The sequence below is a fragment of the Salvia splendens genome, chromosome 1 (genome assembly GCF_004379255.2).
Source record: "Salvia splendens isolate huo1 chromosome 1, SspV2, whole genome shotgun sequence".
NCBI lineage: Eukaryota > Viridiplantae > Streptophyta > Magnoliopsida > Lamiales > Lamiaceae > Salvia > Salvia splendens.
Genome location: NC_056032.1, coordinates 3,041,494 through 3,066,828, shown reverse-complemented (window position 1 = coordinate 3,066,828; position 25,335 = coordinate 3,041,494). Strand labels below are relative to the sequence as shown.

At 36.0% G+C, this 25,335-nt stretch overlaps 3 protein-coding genes across 4 annotated transcripts; all 3 read right to left on the bottom strand.

Moving 5' to 3' along the window:
• Positions 1-1,639: 1,639 nt before the first annotated feature.
• LOC121808438 (heavy metal-associated isoprenylated plant protein 33-like) lies at positions 1,640-3,890 on the bottom strand. The gene is made up of 3 exons (XM_042208931.1): positions 3,555-3,890; positions 3,393-3,468; positions 1,640-3,317 (listed from the first exon to the last, which is right to left on the bottom strand). Exons 1-3 carry the CDS (start codon positions 3,582-3,584, stop codon positions 1,993-1,995), a joined length of 1,431 nt encoding a protein of 476 aa, XP_042064865.1. The 5' UTR covers positions 3,585-3,890; the 3' UTR covers positions 1,640-1,992.
• Positions 3,891-12,967: 9,077 nt separating this feature from the next.
• On the bottom strand, positions 12,968-17,070 carry LOC121808431 (probable E3 ubiquitin-protein ligase LUL4). The gene is made up of 3 exons (XM_042208918.1): positions 16,648-17,070; positions 13,445-13,949; positions 12,968-13,347 (listed from the first exon to the last, which is right to left on the bottom strand). The coding sequence occupies exons 1-3, from the start codon at positions 17,040-17,042 to the stop codon at positions 13,234-13,236; spliced, it is 1,014 nt and encodes a 337-aa protein (XP_042064852.1). The 5' UTR covers positions 17,043-17,070; the 3' UTR covers positions 12,968-13,233.
• A 5,636-nt stretch (positions 17,071-22,706) lies between these two features.
• LOC121793952 lies at positions 22,707-24,738 on the bottom strand. 2 transcript variants are annotated; one of them, XR_006049202.1, is made up of 3 exons: positions 24,317-24,738; positions 23,900-23,961; positions 22,707-23,035 (listed from the first exon to the last, which is right to left on the bottom strand). XR_006049202.1 is itself a non-coding variant. In XM_042191976.1 (3 exons), the coding sequence occupies exons 1-3, from the start codon at positions 24,416-24,418 to the stop codon at positions 22,973-22,975; spliced, it is 402 nt and encodes a 133-aa protein (XP_042047910.1). In that variant the 5' UTR covers positions 24,419-24,738; the 3' UTR covers positions 22,707-22,972. The 2 variants fall into 2 exon arrangements, 1 of the variants encoding a protein (XP_042047910.1); XM_042191976.1 differs by having other exon boundaries at positions 22,707-23,210.
• Positions 24,739-25,335: the final 597 nt, after the last annotated feature.

Below are 25,335 nucleotides of genomic sequence, written 5' to 3'. Positions count from 1 at the left end.
ATTTTTACTCTATAAATACTCATATTTCATCCTCATTATACACACAAACACACATCTATTCTTCCCAAATCATCTCCATTTCCTCTCCAATTTTCATCAACGAAAACTCTGGCGGCTCCGGCGGGTTTGACATCAACGCATTTGGCGACTGGGGGGCATGTACAATGTCTTGTGTGGTTTCGGTTCCGGTTCGTCGACGCCGGGCACCCAAGGGTCGTCGACGCCGGCGGGGTACCAACCACCCCATTTTGATGTGGATGCATACGCTCGTCCCTCCGCCCCGAGGTATTCGCAGGGATTATCCCAAATTAGGGAGGATTATCCGGATGAACCCAATCTGGAAGGAGGACGAGGCGGTGGAAGCTCCAGGGCATTCGACGCCGTGGAGGAAGAGGAGGAGGCCGGCCGAGGAGGAGGAAGATGTAGGTCGTCATCCGTACAGCCGCAAGGACACGATGGCTCTGTACAACGCCTGGATCAGCGTCTCGTACGATCCCATCGTCGGGAATCAACAATCCCGAAAGTGCTGTTGGGAAAAGGTCACTGAGGCCTACAACGAGATTAAGCCGAAGGGGTCCCGCCGCTGCACATTGAAGATGCTCCGAAGTCATTTTGACCGAGTCGACAGAGAGGTCAAAAAATTCTGCGGCATCTATAAGAATGAAGCGACTCATTACCAAAGCGGAGCTACTTGAGCCGACATTCTGAGAGGGGCTTTGCGAGTCTATTTCCACGACAACGGCAAAGAATTCAAACATGTCGATGTTTGGGAGGCCGTCAAAGACGTCGAAAGGTGGGCCAGCGGTGTCCAGTCCAGCACGGGCTCGACCTCGAAACGAACGAAGCACACGGCGGGGGCGGTTCAGGCAGCGCCGCACAAGAGGTTGCCTCGCAGGAGGTTGAGGGCACGGCAGACGATGCAGGGGGTCCTCCCGTGTGCGCCGTCGGCCGCAAGGGACCAAGGCGACGAAGGCGGCTAGAGGGAGGAGGGGCCGAGACGAATCAAGCCTGGCGGGTTCCCAAGGACCGCCCTCCTCCCTAATGTCCATGTACTTCACCGCCACGATGGCCGACACTTCCCGGATGACGCCCGCCCATTATCAAGCCCATCATGCCGGCATTCTGTATCTGGCGGGACAACTTGGTATTCCTCCTCCATTCGGTGCACCGCCACCGCCTTCGGGGGATGATTCGCCGCCGGAGTAGTTTTTATAATTTCTATAAATTTGTATTTTAAATTATGTCTTTTTTTATTTATTTTACCATGATTTTAATTATGTATTTTTTTAGGATTTTAAGTTGTAATTTTATTTTATTTAATGAAGTATGTTTTTATTAATTGAATTTGTGGGAAATAAAAATAAAAAATGAAATTGAATAAATAGTTAAGGAATGAGAAGGTTAAGAGACGGATAAGAGATGAAGGGTTGCAGGTGCTGTCTCTTAGTTAAGAGATGAAATGAAAAGTACAATGGAGCCCATGAAGAGTTAAGAGATGAGACAGTTAAGAGACGGATAAGAGATAACATTGCGGATGATCTTAAATTAGTCACTCTTGCCTCGCTAACACTCTTTGTTTCACTAGATTCATAATGATATTATACTATTATGAGAAAGTAAAAAGAATTAAGAGAGAGAATTAAAACCCCATTTCTCTACGATTTTATTTCAGTGTCTGAAGATATAAACATTGATATAAACATCTCCATCATCAAAACAGCCATACATCTCAATGTCTAAGGGGATTTTAATATTATAATATTATTTTCTATGACATAAACTTCCTATCATGAAACACTAATCTAAAATTAGGGATTCATAAGGGGGGAAATATAAATTAAAATGAAAGTAAAAATATAAAAAAACCATTTGAAGGTATACTATGGCATGGCATATCAAGTCATCACCACCATCATCATCATCATCCATGCCTATGAAATCAAACCTCACCACCCGCCGGACTCCGGCCATTTGGGCCGGACTCGCGCCGGCTCACATGATCGTGCAGCTGTTGGTGTTCTCATCGCTGAACATCGAGTATTGATCAGCCCGCTCGCCAGGAGGCGGTGGGTAAGGGTAGGGTGGGTACGACGGCATGTAGTTTACCGCGGGAGGTGAGCGGGCGTACATCATTGGCTGAAACCTCTCATTCCCCGCGGCGCGTTGCTGGTTCATCATCATTGTCGCCATTTGTTGCTGTTGTTGTTGCTGTTGTTGCTGCTGATAGTAAGGGTTTCCCGCCATTTGATCCGGCCCGGGACCTCCGCCCGCAAAGTAGCCGAGAGGGCTGCCGTTCATCGGCGGGAGGCCCGAAAAGCCGGCTTGGTTCCCCATTGGGGGCAATTTGGGCATATGGCCAACATTAGCAGCAGCACCATTGATGGGCATCATCATGTTTGATGGTGGCATGCCATGACCCCCATCATTCATTCCACCCCCTCCTGCCCCTTTCTTGGCCCCATTTGCCATGAAATTGTTGACATTTCCAGCCCCACCACCACCTCCGCCGCCACCATTCTTGTTCCCGCCCCCCATTTGCGGCTGCCCGCCACCGTTTTTCCCACCCTTCCCACCACCACCACCACCTTGATTCCCACCATTTCCATTCCCACCACCACCTTTCTTTCCTCCTCCACCACCACCACCAAGATTCATCATTTGCATTGGGATATTCCCAGCACCGCCGCCACCGCTTCCTCCTCCGCCTTCTTTCTTGGCATTGGCGGCAGCCGCGGCGGCCTTCATCATAATCATCTGCTGCTGCGGAGTCATCATGTTGGGCATCATCATCGGCGGCGGCTGCTTCATCTTCGCCGGCGGCGGAGGGCCATCATCCAGATCATCCTCAAACTCCTCATCATCATCCTCCTCATCATAATCATCATCATCGTAGTCATCGTCATCGAACTCACCATCACTGAGCCCCTCCTCCGGCAGCTTCATCCCCTTCTGATTTTGGCCGGCGCCCAACGCCGGCGGCTTCACATCCTTCATAAACTGCGGCCCCATCTTCAGATCTTGCAACGCTTTCATCTGCTGCAGCTGCTGCAGCATCTGCGGCGTCATCCCGCCGCCTCCTTTCACCTGATTGTTCCCTCCACCGGCACCCTTCTGCGGCGGCGGAGGCTGAGCCTTCTTAGCAGCAGCTTTGGCATTGTCATTCTTGGGCGGATTGTTGTTGTTGGTGGGCTTGGGGGCGCCCCAGATTTCGGCATGCTTTCCATTTTTGGTAAGCTTCTTGATGAGAGTGGCGGCGTCGACATTGCCGGAAACGGTAACTTTCCCCTGCTCGGAATCTATGTTGGTGGTGTAAACGCCTAACCAAAAGGGAATCAGAATCTCCTATCAAAATTCAAACTTTTATTTAATTAAATTAACAAATCAAGAAATACCATCGATTTTCTGGAGGATTTTCTTCACTTTGTGCTTACACCCATCACAGTGAATATTGACTTTGAGCACACAAGTCTGTGAGTAAAGATCCAAACTTTATTACTCAAAAGAGCCAAACAAATGCAAGAAACTGAATAGAAATTGAATCTTGAAGAAGCTACCTGGATCTTCAAGAACTCTTCTTTACTCATGTTGAAATGAAATAGAAATAGAAATAGAAATAGAAATAGAAATAGAAATAGAGAGATGAAAAGTTGAAAACTCTTCTCTGGTTTCCTCTATTAGAGAGAGGGAGTGACCAATGTGTGTTCTCTGTGAGAGAGAGAAAGCAAAACAAAGTGCAGAGTGGCGCAGAAGAAAGGGTGTCACACTCTCACTCCCTTGGTTTCGGGGCTTTATTTATGCCTATTCTTTATTCAATCGCCATTGATACAGTTCATCAAAGATGATTTGAATACAAGCATAGCATATAATAGTATTAGGAGTAGTATATAAATTTTGTGGGGGAGCTTGGCTTTATAGGGTTTCTCATTCTTGGCTTGGCTTGACTCTGATTTACAAATAACCGTGGTTAGCTGGAAAATATTTATATAAATTAAATAAAATACATTTATTACCTGGGTATATAGTGAGATTCCCACTCTAAAAACTGGTAGGTATAATAAATTTCACTCGTTTATTGATGCCTTGTTATAGAAAAAATTACAGCCTACATCTGAAACTAGGTCATCTTATTTTTTCATTTGTAATTTTTGAAAATTCACGTACTAAGAAATTAGCTGGATAAATTGAACGAAAATTCATGGAATTTAGCTTTGAATGTAATATTTGAAAAAATATTGCTTTTGGTTGAAGAAAATACTGTCAATTTTTTTAATCTACAATATCTCAAGTCACAATTACATATAGTTTAAAGTCCATTTCATGAATTTCTAGTTTAAATTTAAGAAACTGCTTCATTTTAAAATTTTGCATTTATTTAGTATTTTGTTTAAAGAAGAGAATTATACTATAATTGAACTTTAATGGGGGTGATGAACATTCATGGAATTTGCGGATCTGGAATGATTGTATCATCATATAGCTTATAATCAGAGAAATATTTCCTGCATTGAAATAGAAACTGAAAATTATTAGGTAATAAAAGTTTTATAGGCAAATTAAATTATTAGGTAATAAAAGTTTTATAGGCACTTTTCTTGATCGACTACTGGATTACAAAATATAAGGTAAATATTCGATCTTATTTTGTCGTTTTAGCATTTAAAGACAAATGCCTCTTCATGAGGATAATTGGTAAAAAGTAGCCGATGTGTCAATCTTAGATCAATATCCGACAAAAAATCTAGAAGAAGTGTCTCAAGAATATCCCAAGCCTTGAATTCCTGCCGGTGATCGTCGCATTTACTACAATTCATCTTCCCATTTACTGCAATTCGTCGACCTTGAATTCCTGTCGGTTAGCGTTAAATACTAAAGAACTGTTTCAATCTTAGCATTTACAGCAATTCCTTGACCTTGAAAAAACCATACCCTATTTTGTCTTCCGCAAAGTCTTACCTAACTCTCTGGTGCCTGAATTCCAGTCGGCGATCGTTGCGATTTTATTATTTCCTTATACTCTATAATTGCGGCGCAATTCGTTGACCTTGAAACCCCCTATTTCGTCTCCCGCAAAGAGTCATACCTAACTCGTTGATGCCGGAATTCATGCTGGCAATCGTCGCAACTCTATTCTTGCCTTCGACTCCATAATTACAACACAATTCGCTGACCTTGTAAAACCCCTACCTTGTTTCATCTTCCACAAAGTCATACCTAACTCTTTGGTGCTAGAATTCCTATCGACTATCTTCCCAATTCAGAAAGCCATCACCGAAACGATCGGTTGTTTTGGCTCAAGATCGAAAAAAAAATAAAAAAACTGAGAAAAATTGGCGAAAACTATTAATTGTGAACTAAAACCAGAATCGGCAATTTTCAGTTATAAAACGAAACTACGAATGAGGCTACCGATCCAATTATTATTCCACTTTCCATTGATCCAGAACCAACGACAAGACTAATTCTTACAATAAAGTTCAATAAACAGAGGCCTATTTACATTGACCATTATGAAAATTGAACTTTAGAAATATATAAGCATTTCATTATGGATCAATTTATATGGAACGTAGTTATTTGCGTACACCTTGAACAAACTGATTAATTAAGTCGAGCAGTTATTTGTGCGCACCTTGCACACACTGATTAATTAAGTCGAGTGCACCATGACACGATCTTTAAAATCCATTTATTTATCCATTAAAAAATCAAGTTGGACTAAAACTAGATTTTCCAATATGTTTAATAATATCGTGAAATAATTTAACCCTAGTTAAATTGTAATGTTGGGTAACAAGTCATGAGATATAATGATATATACCGAGTATTTAAAATATGCTCCTATGTTTTACCTCATTGTAAAATTTGACTTTTTAAAAAGGAGATGTGTAGATAAGTGCAAGTATATCCCTAGACATCTTTTCATAAGATCGGGTGACTCAAATTCTTTTAAGTATTATAAAACGATATATAACTTTTAGGAAAAAGTTTTTCTAGAAGCTGTCTACATAGGATATACATACACATGAAATACTATAGTTTGTACTACATCTATATTCGTAGGTAGTTTTGATTTAGTATAGTACTACTTCAATTAATTAGGGATTACGAATTACTACTACTATGAAATTCAAAAGTTCTTTGACTGATTTATAGGCCATGTTTGCTTGCAACCCAATTTATTTCATGTGGGACACAACTATCATGACTAAAAATTAACGTGGACACTGTATATATATGTAACTCCTAATAATTATTCTAAAATCTGCCTAGGATCCTACTTCACTTCATAAAAGCATAATATTCTCAGCGTCGTGTGCAAATTTATTCTTTTTTCCCTTGTACCTATATACTAGTTTCTTGAAATTAATATAAATGCCTATATAACTTTAATTCCTTTTACCAATTTGCTAATTACATCATTAGTATTAATGGCTATGAGGTTATTTTCATTTTCAAAAATAATTATGACATTATTATATTAATATATATTGGCATGATATCTTATAGTTGATACACATAGTATATTGCAATAATTGATACACATTTTCTCAGATAAAATTTGGACATTCAATTAGACATTTCAAAAAATTGCTTTTATGGTTTTGCCAAATTTGAAAATTGATGCACTCGAGTAAAATGCATAATTTGAGTGACCCTCTTTTGACTGAATTGAACAGCTTTCCTGTTTATCCTGAAAAGTTTATTTACCTCTTATGCAAAATGGAAAATGGCATTTAAGATTGCCTCTTTTTGCATGTTATTATTATACCTACAATATTCCAAAATACAACCAAATAATTTACCTAGATTTTGTATATCTAAATATTCACAAACCGTGTTTCAACTCATCTCATCCCAAGCGCCAATAGTGTGTGTGACACGGATAAAAGATAAACCAAAATATTTTGACTTTTGGTTCAATGATGTAACACCCATGCCTCGATTTTAAACGTCACTCTGATAAATTGGCTAAATTATCTTCGTTTTAAAGTCCTTAGTTTTTACCGAGTGTCGTGGCATAAGTTGTACTCTCTCCGTCCCGTGCTACTCGCACATTTATTTTTCGGCACGGAGATTAAGGAATGAGTGATTAGCAAAGTCAACAATTGCGGCTGTAGGTGATAATTATTACTAAAAATGGAAAGAGTGCAAATAACTTGGGACGCCCAGAAAGGAAATAAGTGCAAGTAACACGGGACGGAGGAAGTATTACAATGTTCGAAAATCGACACAGTTTAAGCTATGATTTATTTAACTGTTGGTAGTCACTTTTTTTTATTACTTTTTGTGATTTAAAATCATTAATGGGTGTGGGCTGTTTTGTTTGGGTATGCTCTTTATTATGAGATTGATTCATTGATTCATTTGGTGAAGGAGATAGGCATGTCTTAATAAGGCTGTGTGCTTTTTCTCTAAGTTAGTTAATTTTTGTAATTTGTTACTTTTGGTGATGCTCTTTTGGTATGTTGTGTTGATTTTGAATTGTTTGAATTATCTGGCCCTACTCACGGGTTTGAGCATTTTACACTAAAAAAAAAATATAATAGGTGAGAATTTTTTAAAAGATAATTAATGATGATTTATTATTTATTTGGTGATGACTCAAGTTTTCGAACTATTAAATAGAGAAGAAATTTCTTACCATCAATAGTCGATGAATTTGTTGTTCTAATTTTCAAATCTATTAAATAGAGAAGAAACTTCTTACAATCAATGGTTGATGAATTTGCTGTTCTAATTTTCAAATCTATTAAATAGAGAAGAAACTTCTTACAATCAATGGTTGATGAATTTGTTGTTCTAATTTTCAAATCTATTAAATAGAGAAGAAACTTCTTACAATCAATGGTTGATGAATTTGCCGTTCTAATTTTCAAAATAAAATCTTGTGTATAGAGTATTGATATATAAAAAGCTAACGAAATCATATGCATATCAGTAATTAAAATTTTGAATTTCAATAGATAAATTCACCATTAAGACACTCTACGTTGACTAGATATTTTTTCATTAAACTTGACATTTTCTTCAATTAATTAGCTTATTATCCCCAACACGTTTTCATACCCGTGTCAATTAAATGCACGAACCCATTTTATATTTTAATATTATAATATACAATATTTAAAACATTGTAATAGATTCACCACCTTTCATTTTGTAGAACAATTAAACCCCAATTTTTTTTATAATTCAGCAACAAATTGAAAGATAATTATATTATAAATTAATACTATAACATTTTAAAATCGATTTTAGGGTATATAACAAATCGTGTTAAAATTGTGGAATGGATTAGATTTTTTTTATTAAATAATGATGAACTCTTTTGGAAATAGATTAATGTAGGCATTATGTAGGTAGGTGTGATTTTTGAAAGCCTAATTCATGTTAAAAGGGTTTGTATTCTTATACTATTAAAATAGTGTACCCTTTGAGAGGTGGGGAATCGTGTGAGTTTTGAGCAATTAAAGAAATGCATAAATGGTTGGAAAAAAAATACTCAAAAACAACTTTTTACTCCTATAATAATGCACTTCTACTTTCGGAAATGGTTTATTTTTCAAAAGATTTTGCTTAAAATGATGCTTTCATAATTATTTTCTCTCAAAATTCTACTTTTGCTTACTATTTACTCAAAAAGATTGCATCTCACACCCTCAGATATTGGTTTTGCCTTTTTCTTATCCCATATTAAAAATAAAGGGGCTTTAATTAATATTTTTTTCTTTTTTTCTTCTTTTGGGAGTGGGGGGAGAGGGGTTGTTTGTTATTATTAATATGGTTAGTAGGTGCTTTTAAAAAGTTTAAAAGTTTAATTGGTCATTTAGGTGATATGGGTTTAATTTTAGCTGAATAAGATTTTAATTGTAAATATTTATCATAATCACAACTCATTCAAAAAAATAATGATTCAGATTGATTTCGAGCTTACTCTAGAAAATCTAATTAAAATTGTTATAGCTAGAGCTAAATGGGCCTTGTTAATGGTGTACACGGAATGACTAGAGCGGTTTGAAACGCATTAGTAAATAAAACCAATTAATTTTATTTGAAATATACTCAACCATCGATTTAAAAGTCCCTAGTTATTTATATGTTTACACTAAATGTCTAAATCTCAACTAGAAACTATATAAAAAATTGAAGGGATGAATTTACTTCAAACCGATAAGTTGTGGCATTATTGAAGTTAATTAAAAGTAGATTAAGGTACAAACTTGAGTTTAACTTAGAATCACCACTTTTTTTTTAATGAAATGGGACCAAGTAAATTTATAATAGAACAAATCATTACATTTCGATTTTCGTGGTACTGAACATCTACACGACGATTGAGCCGGAATGGAATCCTAGATGCCATCCCGAACTAAAGAGATGGATTCTCAAAGGGCTCAAAAATCAACCATCCAAGCCCAATCGGCAGCTTTTTTTCGTAGTGCATGTTGGACTGATCATAAGAGATGGAGCTAGATAGTTCAAAGATGAATAACATGATTTATTCATGAAGTTTTGGCTCAAAAATTAGTCAAGAATTTTATTGGAGATGGTGGTTTTGAGTAGTTTGCAATAATTTAATTATATCCTGAGTGGGCCAAAATTTGAGAAGATATGAGCTGTTTGGTGAAAATTGGAGCCCAAATAAATTAGGATATCATCAAAAATGAAAATTGACTTCTTGGAAGGTTCCTCAAGTTATTTTAACATTTATTTGCTTTCTTAGTTAGAAAAATAAGTACAATATGAAAATGTATTAAATAATTTAAATGTATCATTTTATTTATTTTTTGTTTTATTTTCCTTATGTGTTAGGATTTTATTAGACTTGTCAAATGAACTTTCACATTCATTTGTGATATACTATATTAATCATTTCATTTCTGTGGCTTCATTCATCCATCCTACCATCTCTTCCACTACGTTCTTCGCATAATCCTCGTTGTTCATCAATCAACTGACGAGGATCATATTAGTCAATCTATAACCACATGAACATTTTTTTGTATATTATGTCATTATACGAATAATTTAATAAAATTAATACATATTATAAATAATTTTAGTAAATTATTTACAATTATGGTATTTAAGATTATATCTACTGTAAATACATTAACATATTTATAAGCAATTCAATCATGAAAAAAAAATATTTGAATTTAACATGCGCAAGTTTTCTTCTACTTTGAATTATTAAGCAAAATGTTGAGCACCACTGCACTAGTATCTTGCCAAATTTGCGAGCACAAAGCCTCACAAAACCATCCACAACTTTGCGACTGGAAAGGGTATTTTGCGAGCATATCACCGATGCTTGCTGAATCGCGAGTAGTGATTTAGCGTGCACCTCTATGCTTGGCAAATGTGTTTACTAATATCATTTCTTAAGTACATTCGGTTGTCAACTGAGCATTTTGGTGTTCGCAAAACACGATTTTTTATAGTGTATTTGATATTATCTGACAATAAATCTTTCAAGTATGCTGATATTGACTTTTATAATAAGAGCGCGCTCCTGTGAAAGCTCATGCACCATGTACACGATGAACCCAGACTGAATACGGGTCTGACATGACCTAATCATATCATTTTTTGTACAAAAATTGTCGCTTTCAAGTGTATGAACAATCACGTTTATTCACAACAATGTCATCTTACACGATAGTTACATTTACTCATTGCAAGTGTTACTTTATAAGATGGCTAATGCGATAGTCAGGTCAAACTCGTGTTAGCTTCGGTTAGGTTGAGCTGTGTCGAGCTCAGTTGGGCTTGCCTGGCCCGCGAGCACCATAAGGATGCACTCAAAGGAGTCTTTATCTTATAAGAAAGAACTTTTACATTGTTAAATTTTACAAACATATATAGTACCAAATAATACAAAATGCTAATTACTATTAATTATAAATACGTACTAGTATTAATTTTTCCAATACGAAATCATATATTAATGTGGATATTAAGAAATACTCCTAATTCTTACGACTTATAGCCAGCTTAATTTGATTGCGAAAACACGTGACAATTATTATTGATTTGATTAGAATTGCATAAAATAGTCATAATTTTCAATCTTCAAGGATTATTTATTTACTCAAAATTTCGTTTTATCGTCTTTCTATGAGAACATGCCACATTTAATTATAAAAAAGGAATGTTTAGGAAAAAAAATGTAAGAGTGCATAGTAAAATGAGCAAGAGTCATGGGAAACATAATTATGAATATCCACGGGCGTACGGATGTGTTTGGACCAAGAAATATCTTATCTCCCAAGTCTTAATATTTTTCATGTTATTTTAACCCCTTGTCTTCACACATACGACTTCACCGACATAAATAATTAAACAAATCATAGTGTAATAGGTTTAAGCTGAAGTTACAACGAAACTACATTAATTTGTGATTTAATCTTAAATGCTCCCTCGGCCCGCAGGTATATGTCTCATTTTAGCATTATAAAATATGATAGTATATCTTATTTTACTTTTACGATATTATATTTATTAAGTAAATGTTTCATTAACCTTTTCACAGCAACTATTATGAAAAATAGAACTTATATTTCTCTAATATTTTTCACTTATACCATTTTGCATTTCTTAAAACTAGTGTCAATCTCAAATGAAACAATGACGGACGGGAGGGAGTATTTTTTTGTGTAGGTTGCCATTTATGTGAAATGCACATGTCCGAAAGGTTATTGATGTATGAAAGCGTATAATCCATCGATTACGAGCGAAATTTTGTTGATTCTTGACTGAATATCATAATTGAATACTACTATAATAAAAGCAAGAGAAGGGTAATAAACCCTAACAATTAAGTAATATATTACTAAAATCCAACCGCATAACAAATAAAAATCACATATTTATAAACTAAAACTAAAAACATAATTGCATAAAAACACTAGAAAATGAAAGAGTTGAAGGTAAAATGTGGGTGTGCAGGAAAAGGAATCTGCAAGGACAAATTGGAAAACAGCCTAAGTGGGATGGTCCCTTTTTGAGAATGACATATTTCATCGCACATCATATACATGTCACTTGTCAATAATATTTTCCTATATGCCAACTTTTATGCATCATTTCAAGATTTTATTGTCTACTCATTTTATAGATACATGTATCCATCATTAGTAATAAGAATGAATTTTCACCCTTCACTCTAGATTTCTTTATCATAGAGATAGAGTAATCCAACTATGTGTTTGGTGCTAAGTTAGGGATGTCAATGTAGTCCAAAATCGAGTGAATTAGCCTAAAATGCGTGATGTCAATGCAGCCTAAAACCGAGAAATTTCCCAATAAATTCCTAGTTCAAATAGACCGACATCCTTAGGCGACATAAACCAGATATAGTATCTATTGTGACTCTATTTTCTCGTGCACATACGAGTCCGCTCAGCCGTTCGCCCGGTGCCAAAGGCCTCATAAGCAAACACACGCAAGAAACTAGAAGAATTGAAGCAATGTGGAGTAATAATGGAGGAGATAAACCTTAGCAAGTAATGACAAACCACATATATAATACTCAATGGTCAGAGACAATTTTTGTAAGTATGTGTTCAGAAAACAGAGTCTCTCAGCCCCAACAGCAAAGAGGCCAGTTTTCTATCTGCTGTTGCTAACTTCTATGGCAAAACACTCTTTTTTCCAACACACCCTTTTCTGGCTGTTTCGGAGGGGTGAGTGATTGCGGCATTATTGACAGCTATTGTTGTCCGACTACGAGTAGTAAGGCAGTTAAGTTGTTATCATGGGATGTTCCTGCAGCCCCTAGTATCCAACGGTTACATCTAGATATATTCGGGTATCTAATGCCACTTGCACACATAAAAATTTCCCTAAATCCTCTGTTTCTTTCCTTCTTAAGCAGGTGAGTACAGAGAAGAGTGGAACTCAAAGAACTAGCTAAAAAGCATTATACTTAAACTTACGAAGGCAGAAAGCAAAATGGATCATATTTAAGAAGATAACAAAAAAGTAGTATAAGGCAAACTATATGAATGACTATTGAGTGTACACATATATCGATATTTCTAACAAACAAGACAGCACGGCTCTGTTGAAGAGATTTCCGATATGTATAGAATATAAATAATCCTGGATAAGAGTGCAGAGAAGAAAAATGAACCATGGATGGATATTGACAGTTGCACAAAAACTTAAAATATACCAAACTTAGAATGGCTTGGTCGTTGGAACGCATTATCTTGTAATTACGGCCTCTCAGTGATCCAAATTATCGATCCTGATTTCAAGGACTGCCTCAATGTTTTCTCTGCAGATGGGGCATTTGTTCGACTGAAGTCTCAGTGCCTTCGCACAGTTGCTGCACATACACTGGAATATAAAGAAAAATCAATTGAAATGATCGAGGCAAGGTTTGTTAAGGAGATTATTTGAGCTTGAAAACAAATAATTTAGAATTTGTCCTCACCATATGTCTGCAAGGAAGCAATGCGATATCCTTCGGTTCAGTCATGCAGACAACACATTCTTTTCCCGATCCACTATCACTGAAACCTGGGCCAGATTTTCCTAGCCCATATATCTCTCTCAATTCATAGCAATCATCATCTGTCCAGAGCAACTGCCTGACAGCTTTGGGAAAAAATTGTCCCTCGTTATTTTTGGGCAGAACCACCTGAGTTACCTGCATCTGAGGCGACGTATGTGCATAATGATAGCTTCTATCATCAGCTAGGTAAGGAGTTACACAAGTATCAGCCGATATTACAATTGGAAAAACATCATGTCTGGATGACGGATGTGACAAATCATCCATTGCAAAATAATGTAGGTCAATGCCAGTTCCTGAAGGCTGACGAAATTCCTGGTGAAGTCCTTTCCTGAAAGGAATTTTTATGGGAACATATGCATCTGGAAATAAGGGGACAACTCTGCGGTCGGCTTCTTCTTTGGCGAAGTAATATATCGTGATGCTGTTATAGAAACCATGACGATTAGAAAAACTCTCAAAATGAAAGAAATTAGGCTCGTTAGGATGCACTCGTTAAATATATACGCACCAAACTAATACCCTTTAGCCTTTCAAGTCTGGTATGTCTTCAGGGACAAGTAAACAACTAAAGGTAAATTGTTGATATGCATGGGCAATTGATGAACCAACTTCCATTTCTTTTATTATAAAGAGGAATAGTGATGAGAGATATACTGAATGAATAATAGGATGAGAGTGTGCAGGGATATGAGTAATTTCTTGTAAACATTTTGCTGAATGATGTAGTGAGTGCTATTTATGGATATATGCAGACAAAATGTAAAATCATCTACAGATTCAAGTGTATACATGTTAATTTACATACATATACTGATATACATAATGCATATATAAATATGTATGTTTTAAATATATAAATATAGGGATGAGATTATGTTGAAACTTATCCTACTAGGGACTAGGAAACATGAGATATATAATAGTGCTTCTTCATGATGATGCTTCTTTATTAATAAAACAAAGCGATTTTATACTATTACATTTAAAGATCATACAAATAAACAAATATAAATGGTTCAAACTAAATGCTAGCTCCTTTTTTCGAATGGATAAATAAACAGAAATTTGTAAAGGCCATGTCACGGTGGACTCGATCATGTGACCTTTGGCCTCGGACATTAACCACTCTACTACTATGCCAACACACACATGCACACACTAATTGCTAGTTCCTATCTATATAGAGAGAAGGTCAAATAGAAACTTTCCCCTCTTAGGATGGAGAGACAGAATGATCATATAGTACCCAAGCCTCCATTGATCTTGTTTATCAAATGGCTGGGATTTTGTGTTATTTAAACGATACACAGATTTTTAACGTTAGATACTAGTAAAATATTACGCTTACACAAAAATACATACATATTGTTAAACACAAATATGCATAATGTTAAACAAAAATATGCATAAAGTAAATTCAAACTTTTACAATTTCCTGGAACTTATCTCTAGTCTCTACACAGAAGTACACAAATGCATACTTTAAAACAGAAAAGGCATGATGTTGAGCACAAAATGCATGTGTAAGTTAAACAAATTAACTTTTTTTGGGTCTGTTCTCTTTTTTACTCATACTGGATTTTCACCGTGGAGTAGGAGTATAACCATATTTTACGTTAAAGCTCAATACAAAAAATTGCAAAACAGTCAGAACACATTTAGAATAATACACATGTCTGGATCGTCCAAATTTTCGCAATCAATTATCATAATCGGGTAGTACTATATATTACCTAAGGCTTGGGTATCTATGGATGACAAAAATTCTATTTTTATAATTTCATTAATTTTCAGAGCAAATTCATCAACATGTTTCACACAGAATTTAACATTCAAAACATTGGATAGTGATACTTTATTTATGAATAGAGATGTGACTAAATAGTGTTTAGATGAGATGGCTGGGTTCTTTATAAATGGATTCAGAATCAGCAAAAAAATTTGAGATGAAAAACAAATGCATTGCACAGTCACACAGTATTCATATAAATTACTAGCATAGTAGCATGTTCTTGAAAGTATTTTATAACACGCTAGATTTACAGAATTCGACCTGAAACCAAGTAACAGCCACAACAACTACTGTTCCAGTTGAAAAGCCACCACAATGAAATGAGATCATCAATCCAATCAGTCCCCCCACTCTTCTAACTCTATTTTTCGCACTATGTGCATAGGCATAAAAGCACACAAGAACTGCAATGCAACGACTAAACGTTGCAAAGTTTAATATGAAACCGTGAATGCCTGCTTTTCATAAGAAGCATGCTACATAGCATTATAGTGCATTCCGACACTCATGCCAATCCTACCTAACTTTACAAATTGGATTTGTACAGCTCTAGGGATGCAACCACAATGTAAACAAAGCATGACTACAGAAAGAAGCTAGGAAATCTACATCAAAGTTACACAGCAGCAAAAGTTTACATAAAGTGAATTATTTCATATAAGAATGTCGATGATGCAACATTCAGTTAATTAAAATTAATTTTGTTGTTTGACTTTATTGCCTAAACTGATCTTCTTTTTGTTAGTTGCGGGAGGTAGGGTTGAACCGTGGTCTCTCTGCTACACATAAGTGAAAAATATGAACTTTCAAGTAGTTAAAACTCAAAAGTAAAAGATTAGGAACAAGTAAAACAGAAACAAGGACAAATGCAGCAGATAAATCACAATATGACCATTGACATACACTAACATAATAGCTCTCACCGAGTCCCTCATTATAAACCTTCAAGCTTCTTGGAAGAATCGAATTACATGTTAAACGGTAACACTTATATTCCAAAAACTCGATTTCACTCCTACGATAGCATACTTTACTGGATCAGAACATTGACATGGAAAGTAACAAAGCCTTCATAAAAAAAATATCCTCAACATTACTAATCAGACAGCAAGCTTTCTAGTTTTCACTTGGCTTAACAAAATGCCTGATTTCCTCCTAAGAAATCGAGCTATGCAATTCAGTCCACTGTAGAAACTTATCGAAATTTGGCATGCAAAACGCATTAGAAATCCCTATCGAGATCAATTTGGCCTAACAAACCAAGCAATCAAACAACAAGAAAAGATAAATCACAACTTTGCAGAAAAACACAGACCAAAAATCTCACCTTCCATCAAGCAAAGCATCAAACACGAAACAAACCAAGGAGCGATCCGGGTTGAGCTCATCACTCTCAAGCCTCAAGGTATCCTTATGCACATTGACATCGCTGTTCACAACCTTGGTGGGCTTCTTCTCCTCGCCCGCAACAAGCGGCGGAGGCTGCAGCTCAAAGGAGCCGAAATAGGGCTGGCCCATGGCGGCGTGGTCGCACACGGCGTAGCCGTTGGACTCGTAGTAGGGGTAGTAGACGGGGGGAGAGGAGGCAGGGTAAGCATGGGGGTGGTGCGCAGGGTAAGCCGGGTAGTAGTCGGCCGGGTGGGGGTGGTGGTAAGGGTGGGTGGGGGCTCTCCGCCGAGCGGTGGCGGTGGTGGTGGTGGTGGTGCTGAATGAAATGCCCATTTCGCTCGATTTGGGGAAAGCGGAGAGAGACGCCTCACTTCTTCAAATTGAATGTCAAATTTCATGGTTTTGCTCTCATAAAAATTGAGTCTTTACAATTGGAAAAGGAATCGATATTACAGGTGTCAATTTTTTGATTTTATTACTATGAATTTTCTTTATGTGGGAAAAGTGGATTAAGGCTTTAATTGTGATGATTACTGGGGTTGATTACGATGATGTAACAAAGAGAAACGGTCATGGTAGGAAATAAAGCAAAACTTAGTAGGTAAGTGGTTGAGTGATTAAGAGTAAATAAAAAAAAATTATTAGTATAAAGGTGATATATGTGACTGTCTAAAAAAAATTGAGCTGCAATTCCGGTGAGGGAATGCTCACGGGACGCTCATACGACCCATGGCCCCCACTCGATTGATGGCAGTGGAGGAGGCAAGGCATATTCCAACGCAGAGATGATTGATTCTGAAGCACGTACAACGTATATCCACGTATCCAATTAATGCATGGGATTGATACGAATATTTAGCAGATTTAATGTGTTATCATCTTCATATCTACATATTTTTTGAAGATAGGGAATGAATATAACTGATTTAATAGGCTTGCTATCTCTCACACACATATTGACTAATGAGTACATCATGTGTTTATAATTGAAATGTTGTATAATCATTTTGGCGTCAATTGACTATGAAGGTTACTACTTATTAGTTAATTATGTTCTTAGTAATACAAGATAAATAAAACAACAGAGTGAACAATCATTTATTCCAAATTTTATGTATGGTTAGATTAATTGCAAATTAAGGTATAAAGGTGATACACGGGACTCTTCAAAAAAATTTTTGAGGTTCACTCTTCTAAGTGGATGCTCACTGTACGCCCATAAGCCCATGGCCTCCACTCGATTGATGGTGGTGGAAGTGGCCGGGCATATCAATGGTGAGATGATTGATTCCACTATTTGTACAGGGCATGCATGCATTCAAATATTTGTTAAAGTAAATTACATTAATACATGAGCCTGGTATGAATGAAATATTAACAGATTTAATACGATCCAATCTTCCTATCTACGTATTTTTTTTAAGATAGAAAGAGAGTGAATGCTCATTATACGCCCATACCGCCCATGGCCCCACTTGATGGAAGGCGGTGGAAGGGGTAGGGCATATTCCAGAGGAGAGATGATTGATTCTGTGAGGTGTACAACGCATGCCCACACATCAAGTATTTGTTAAACTAAATTAGGAGTATTAATAAATGAAACTAATACGAATAAAATATTTAATACGTTCCAATCTTCCTATCTACATATTTTTTGAAGATAGAAAGTGAGCAAATGCTCATTATACCCCCATACGACCCATGACCACCACTCGATTGGTGGCGGTGGAGGAGGCAGGGCATATTCCAGCGCAGAGATGATTGATTCTGCGATGCGTACGACGCATGCCCACGAATCCGATTATTTGTTATAATAAATTATTACTCTAATATTAATATATGAGGCTAATACAAGTCAAATATTTAATAGATTTAATACGTTCCAATCTTCCCATCTATATATTTTTTGAAGATAGAAAATGATTGTAACTAATTTAATAAGTTTGCACTCTCTCACACAGACATATTGACTAGTGTTGTCAATTTTCAACACAACACGGTAATCCAATTTGAACACACACAAAATTAATAGGTTAGGGTCAAGCTTTATTGGGTTCGTGTCTTTATCAAGTTGACCTGTTTGAAACCCGCTAATTTCAACTTGAATTCAGGTTGAATATGGTTGGATTTGGCATTTGGGTAACTCATTAAAAAATTATAGTATTACTATTTTAATTATTTATTATATTTTTCTAAAAACAATTGTGCATTAATTTTATTATCTAGGCTCTTGTAAATCCGTTTCAGGTTATGTACAAAATCGGATTTTTATCGTGTAGATCAGGTTTAATTGTGTAGTATTTGATTTAATCGTATAATATCATGTTTAGATTATTATCGTGTCGTTAATGCTTGTGTCAAGTGTGGGTCATGCTAAGGTTTGAAGGTATCAGACCGTGTTAGGTTTACACTTTTTTTAACAGGCCAGTTTTAGGTTAGACCCTTAGGTTGTTAACGGGTCATCGTTATCAGATTGACCCAATAACGACTCATCATACACTATTTTACACCCCTAATATAAACTATTGAATACATCATGTTTTATAGTAATTGAAGGTGAGGTGTTTTATATTGCCAACTTATAGTTAAATTGCTAACTACAACTAAATGATATGCATTAGATCTTAAAATCAAAGGCTAAGATCATTCAACTCTAAGTATCAATACAGTGAAAGAAAAATATCAAATTAGGGTATTTATGTCAATTAACAACAAAGTAGTTATAACTAACTTTTAAAATATATCCCAAAACTTTAAATGTATATAACTATCTTGATTTAAATTATTTTTTCACACCACATATATCAAATTAAAGATAGTTTTATAAGGATTTCAACGAGATTCTATATGAATATGTTTTTTTTTTAAAATTAACTTCATATATTTATATCATATATATGAAGAAGGAAATTACAAATCAACTCCTATAACAAGGAGGAAAGACAAATTACGCCACCCAGGGTTCGAACTCGAGACCTCCAGGATGGACGCGGTATCCAGCACCCTTTACCGCTAGGCCAAGGGGCTTGGATATTCTACATGAATATGTTTAGAAGTCAAAATTTGATTTTTTTGAATTATTATTTTTTAAGAAACAGTTTTATGTCAATATGACTTACATAATATATCAATATAATGCTTGTAGAATGTCAATATGAAATTGTGTTGACATTGTCATGTCTTCATACTGATGTATTTCATACACTATATTGACATTGTGTTTCTAAACCCTAAATTTGATAGTTGTTATTATCTTTTAATATTAAAAAATAAAAAACGAAATATAGACCACAAGATTTCTAAAATCCGATGGCCTTAAATTAGTTTTAGTTAGCAATTAAATGATGAGTTAGCAATTGATCACATCCCAATTGAAGGTTATATAATTATTGGGGAGTGTTATATTGCTAACTCAATACTTAATTGTTAAGTACAATTAAATAATAGCCATTAGATATTCAAATCAATGATCTAGATCATCAGCCCCGGAATGTCAATACGATCAACAAAAAGCGTCAATAAGGGTATTAAAGTCAATTTATAATAAATTAGTTGTAACTAACTTTTAAAAAATATCTCATAACTTTAAAATGCATATAACTTTCTCGAGTTAAATTATTTTTTCGCACAACATATATCAAATTAAAGATAATTTCATAAGGATTCTAACGAGATCTCACTTGCATATGTTCCGATGTCAAAATTTGAAAAAAATTGTGAAAATTTTCATAAATTTCGTTAATAGCTTTATATCAATACACATCACATAATATGTCAATACAATGCTTGTACAATGTCAATATGAAATTGTATTGACATTGTCATGTCTTTGTGTTGATGTATTTCATACACTGTATTGACATTGAGTTTCTAAACCCTAAATTTTTTATACTTGCTGTTATCTTTTTAATATTAAAAAATGATAAACGAAATTACACATGGCAAATTGTAGACCACAAGATTTCTAAAATCTTGTGGTCTTAAATTAGTTGCAGTTAGCAATCAAATGATGAGTTAGCAATTGATCACTCCCCTATAATTATTTTGGTGTCAACCGGCTATAAAGGTCTTTACTCATTAATTAATTAATTACTCTCTCCGTCCACGAAAAATAGTCTCATTGTGCTATTTGGGATGTCCATAAAAATAGTCTAATTTTAAAAATTGAATTTTTTTCTCATACTTTATCCACTATTCTCTTTCTCTCTCTTACTTTTTTCTCTTTTCATCTTCTACGTTATCTACATTTTCTCTCTCTCTTTTACTTTAGAGCATCCACAATGGCGCCTAGCGCACCGCCTAGCCGAGCGCCGGCGCTAGGCGAACCATTGGAGGAGCCGAAAACCGCCGAGCGGTTTTTCGGAAATCAATTTCGCCTAGCGCTAGGCGGTCAAAATCCGCTGGGCGATCCGCTCGGCTCCATTGTAGCGCTCGGATCGCCCAGCGCATAGCCCAGCAGATTTTTTATTTTTTATTTTTAATTTTCGAAACACTATATATACGCGATTTGCACTTCATTTTCATACGCGAGGGAGCCGGCGAGTGATTTTTTTTAAGTAATGTACTTTTTGCGATTTTGAATGTAATTTTTTTTATTAATGTACTTTTTTAAAATTTTTGTACTTTTTTTAATTTATTGTACTTTTTAAAAAAATTAAAATAGTATTATTAATGTTTCCCGTATATGTCTCGTAAATTAAATTCCGTATATTGTGTTATTAGTGATGTGGCTGAGCTATTTATGATATGGCTAGGCTATGGCTGTGCTATTTCTGATATGGCAGGAGGATTTTTAGTATTGATGATGTAACAGGAGGAGTTTGTGGCTAGGCTATGGCTGGGCTATTGCTGGGCTATAACCACTGTGGATGCTCTTACTAATTTCTCATTAAAATTCGTGTCGTCTGCAAATGAGACTATTTTTTTTTATAGATAGCGGGGTATGTTCTAAACAATTCAAACTTAAATAAAATATTAAGTAACCTCTCGGTTCCATATTTTAGGTATGTTACCGTTAATTGCAAATTGAGGTATTGGTCCCTTATCTGATTGATTATTTGTTAGTTGCAATTAGTGCATCAATTACTAAACTGCTCGTTGTGTTTGCTGGAGGGTTAATTAATTTATTTTCTTGCAAAATAAGCATACAATTATCAATTACAAACTCCTCAGAGCAAGCTTATAGAAAAAATAGAACAAATCTAAAGTTGATATATTCAAGTGCAATAACCAAAATATCCAATGCACATTGAAGAAATTGTGAACAATAATTGGTAATTGGTAAGGTAAGTGGACATCATACTTTTGTGCACCTCATAATCTCTCTATTAAAGAAAGAATTTAATTATGGTAATAAACATTATAAAATGGAGAATTGGTGAGAGTGCAGACATCTTTTTACCAAGTCAAATATCTCTTTCACAACCATTATCTCAGCCATCTGGAAAAAGCATCACTAACAAAGTGCTTTGTAACAACTAATTAAGAAGATATTTCAAAGTAGGTCATACACTCTTGAAGACACTTTATTGGGTTCATTCCTAGTGATACCGCCGGGCCGAAAACCGCAAATTCCGGTTCCAAACAACCGGAACCGGTTCTGGTTCCACGTAGGTCGAACCAAAACCAGCCAATGAAGGGCCCTAGCGGTTGTGATTAATGAGCCGAAACTAGAGTTTTTTCCTGCTTTTCCCAATTTTTAATTTTTTTTTTCAATTTTGAACTGAATTATCGGTTCATGGGTCAGAAAGTTTGGAGCCTAAATCAGGCCGTCTAGTTTGCGGTTCAAGTTACAGTTCTAAACCGATGTTGACCGACGCGGTCTCAGTTTAACCATGCATCAATATTTATTCCGACCTCGATTAATAACACCAATCCAACTGGAGATCATAAACCAAAGTTGGAGGCAATTTCATCAATCTAGGCAAAAATCGAGGACTTGGAACGCAAGGTCAATCGTTCAACGGTCGAGTTTCTGACGTGAATAACTATAGGAAGTGAAGGTAAAAGTAGACATGGAATATCCATGAAGTTTGATGTAGCTAAAGCTAAAGCTGTACAGATGAATATGGAGCATCTCATAGAGGGAGTAATTACAAATGACAACAAGGAGTAGAGAGAATTTACACGAGATGAGTTAGTGTTCGTGGTTGTCTTGATGAGTATCAATCTTGATTATAAGTGGTTCGTGGAGATTGACAGAAGGATTCGATGTGAGGGGCAACGATGGTGACATGGTATCTCCGTCTAGACACTCCCCGGTTTCAGCCAATGCTTTTTCCAACGCAGCCTTTGCAACTCTTGTGACATTTTACTAGACAACACCGCTGCAAGCATAGCAAATCGACCATATATGAATTTTGGCAAACAACGTGATTCAAAAGCAGAAGCTTATGACATTCGAGCTTTCTGGGTATCTTTTGCAACTCCATAATTTTACTAGATGAACAACGTGATTCAAAAGCACACCAACAACTCAAAGGCCTCGTATATTCTGCCATGCTTCAAATAATTCAAAGGACGTGAATGGACGTGAGTGAATATAGAGAAACACGCATGACATCAGATATTGAAGGGCTAGGTAGCAATAAAGAAGACAATCATATGCATAAATTGACTGAATCACAGAGAAGTTCAACACTAAAAATATAAGGAATAATATGCTAGGTTATTAAGCCTTCTTCTTAGTTATCTAACATTTAATCTCGACCTCACATTCAGTGAGGTGGTCAAAGTTAGTCTCTAGTTTTACTTGAAATGAAACATGACATTACACTACTGATCCTCGTCTCTGATGATTCTAGTAACCACTACATCTACACTTTCTTTAACAACCAATTGGAGTAATAAAAGTCAATTCAACATATAAACAACTAGACAACAAAACAACCTAGCATCTATAAGGTGTATATGTATGTATAGATACTACATAGAAATATGATCGGATTACAATGACTAGTCAATGCTTGGCAACTGCAAATAACCCTAGACTGAACTAATGTAACCAGAACATTTTTTTTAATTTGCTCTTATTCTAGTTGAATAAGCATATCTTCTGTAAATTGTCTTTGTTATTTTAGTACTATACAAGTAGCACATTAGAAGACTCACAAGCATGAAGGCAATGCCTCCATATTCAGGCACGAAATAAAAATATGCAACCAACACGAGCAAATGAAAACATCACTTACAGCACTAGGGGACCCCAAGGACCAAGATCTTGCTCTATCCATACTAAGAAATCTTTCAGTATCTGTTCAAAACCATCAAATAAAACCGGTGTCGATCAATAACAGATAACTTACAAAATATCATACTTCCAACGCACATTTGAACGAAAGGTCGCTGCTACATTTCGAAGCGCACAGAAAAAAAAACAATAACTAACTCACATTGACATAGTTAGTTCAGTTGATGAAAATGGCAAACAAAATCAATCAAATGTAAAGACTAAACAACACGAATTACGAAAAAGGCAGCCAAGATTTCCCCCATTACAACATCAATAGCAGTTGACAAACCCCCTAACTAAATAAGCAGAGTCAAGCGAACTAAAATACTATACTCAGATCATTAATGTTAGATGGATATGTGAAAAAGAAGGCAACCTTGTCAACAGGGAGAGTAAAACAAGCAACTAAAATAGACCCAATCAGCAATAGAAGTAGCGAAATCTTCCACAGCGAAACCCAACTGAATTTAAACGCCATAGCTATCGATTGCGGCGAGAAAAATAAGATCTTTCTGCGCCACGGCCGGCACTCTTGGTCGTCTGGGTCCACGGGTAGAGCTTGCTTAAATGGTAAGCGAGGCCGCTAATTTATTCCCCCTAAATTTGCCAGATTGATTGAATTGGGGGGATTGATTGATTGAATTGAGAAGAAATCAGACGATTAGTGAGTAAGAAAACGATGGAGGTGAAGGGAATTTATCCCATTTGTATGAAAGTTCGTGGAGGTTTTACACACAATGGTCCTCTGATCATTCTGCGCGGAAAAAATTGATTGTTAGCAGTTGGTGAATTGATGGCTTTGTCGTCAAACAAATTCTACGCTACGCACCCACTTTACTTAGGGACAAAAGGTGATTCGCTCACCCCAGGCGCCCCCATAACCCGGCCCGACATCGCTATGGAGGGGTTTAAACACGGTACCTCAGCGGCCCATTAGGTGGGAGGAACTTACACTGGTAACCAGCACACAAGGAGCCACCACAGTGGTGAAACTCCCACACTGCGGCTGCCAGCATTCGATCCTGTCTGCTTAGGGACAATCTACCACCCAGGAACCAACTGAGTTAAGTCCGTGCGGGCACGCACCCACTTTACTGTTTACCTATTGAAATACTCCTCCATAGACTAAAAAACTACTGCAATTTGGCTAATCTTATCTTACATCTGAAAATGATATAAAATACATTATTTTAAGATTGGTAGCATTGCTGATGTTTTAATAAGTTCCCCTTTTTCCAGTATTTTAAATAGCTAATCATACTTATAATGGTGTTTAGTAGAAATGTGTTGTGAGTTAATACATCATTTGGTAGGCATTAATCATTATACTGGAAAATGACTGTGAAGACAAATATGCCCTTATCTTCTGAAATGAAATGACTCATCATTTCATTT

Excerpts from the sequence above, each read along its gene's own strand:
- LOC121808431 (XM_042208918.1), bottom strand. The coding sequence starts at position 17,042 with ATGGGCATTTCATTCAGCACCACCACCACCACCACCGCCACCGCTCGG. Across the intron at positions 13,950-16,647 it reads GATGCTTTGCTTGATGGAAG|CATCACGATATATTACTTCG; the intron begins GTGAGATTTTTG and ends TTTCTATAACAG. Across the intron at positions 13,348-13,444 it reads TGCTTCCTTGCAGACATATG|TGTATGTGCAGCAACTGTGC; the intron begins GTGAGGACAAAT and ends TTTATATTCCAG.
- LOC121793952 (XM_042191976.1), bottom strand. The coding sequence starts at position 24,418 with ATGGCGTTTAAATTCAGTTGGGTTTCGCTGTGGAAGATTTCGCTACTT. Across the intron at positions 23,962-24,316 it reads TTACTCTCCCTGTTGACAAG|ATACTGAAAGATTTCTTAGT; the intron begins GTTGCCTTCTTT and ends GGTTTTGAACAG. Across the intron at positions 23,211-23,899 it reads CCTTGGGGTCCCCTAGTGCT|CATGGCAGAATATACGAGGC; the intron begins GTAAGTGATGTT and ends AATTATTTGAAG.
- LOC121808438 (XM_042208931.1), bottom strand. The coding sequence starts at position 3,584 with ATGAGTAAAGAAGAGTTCTTGAAGATCCAG. Across the intron at positions 3,469-3,554 it reads AAGAGTTCTTGAAGATCCAG|ACTTGTGTGCTCAAAGTCAA; the intron begins GTAGCTTCTTCA and ends CTTTACTCACAG. Across the intron at positions 3,318-3,392 it reads AATCCTCCAGAAAATCGATG|GCGTTTACACCACCAACATA; the intron begins GTATTTCTTGAT and ends CCTTTTGGTTAG.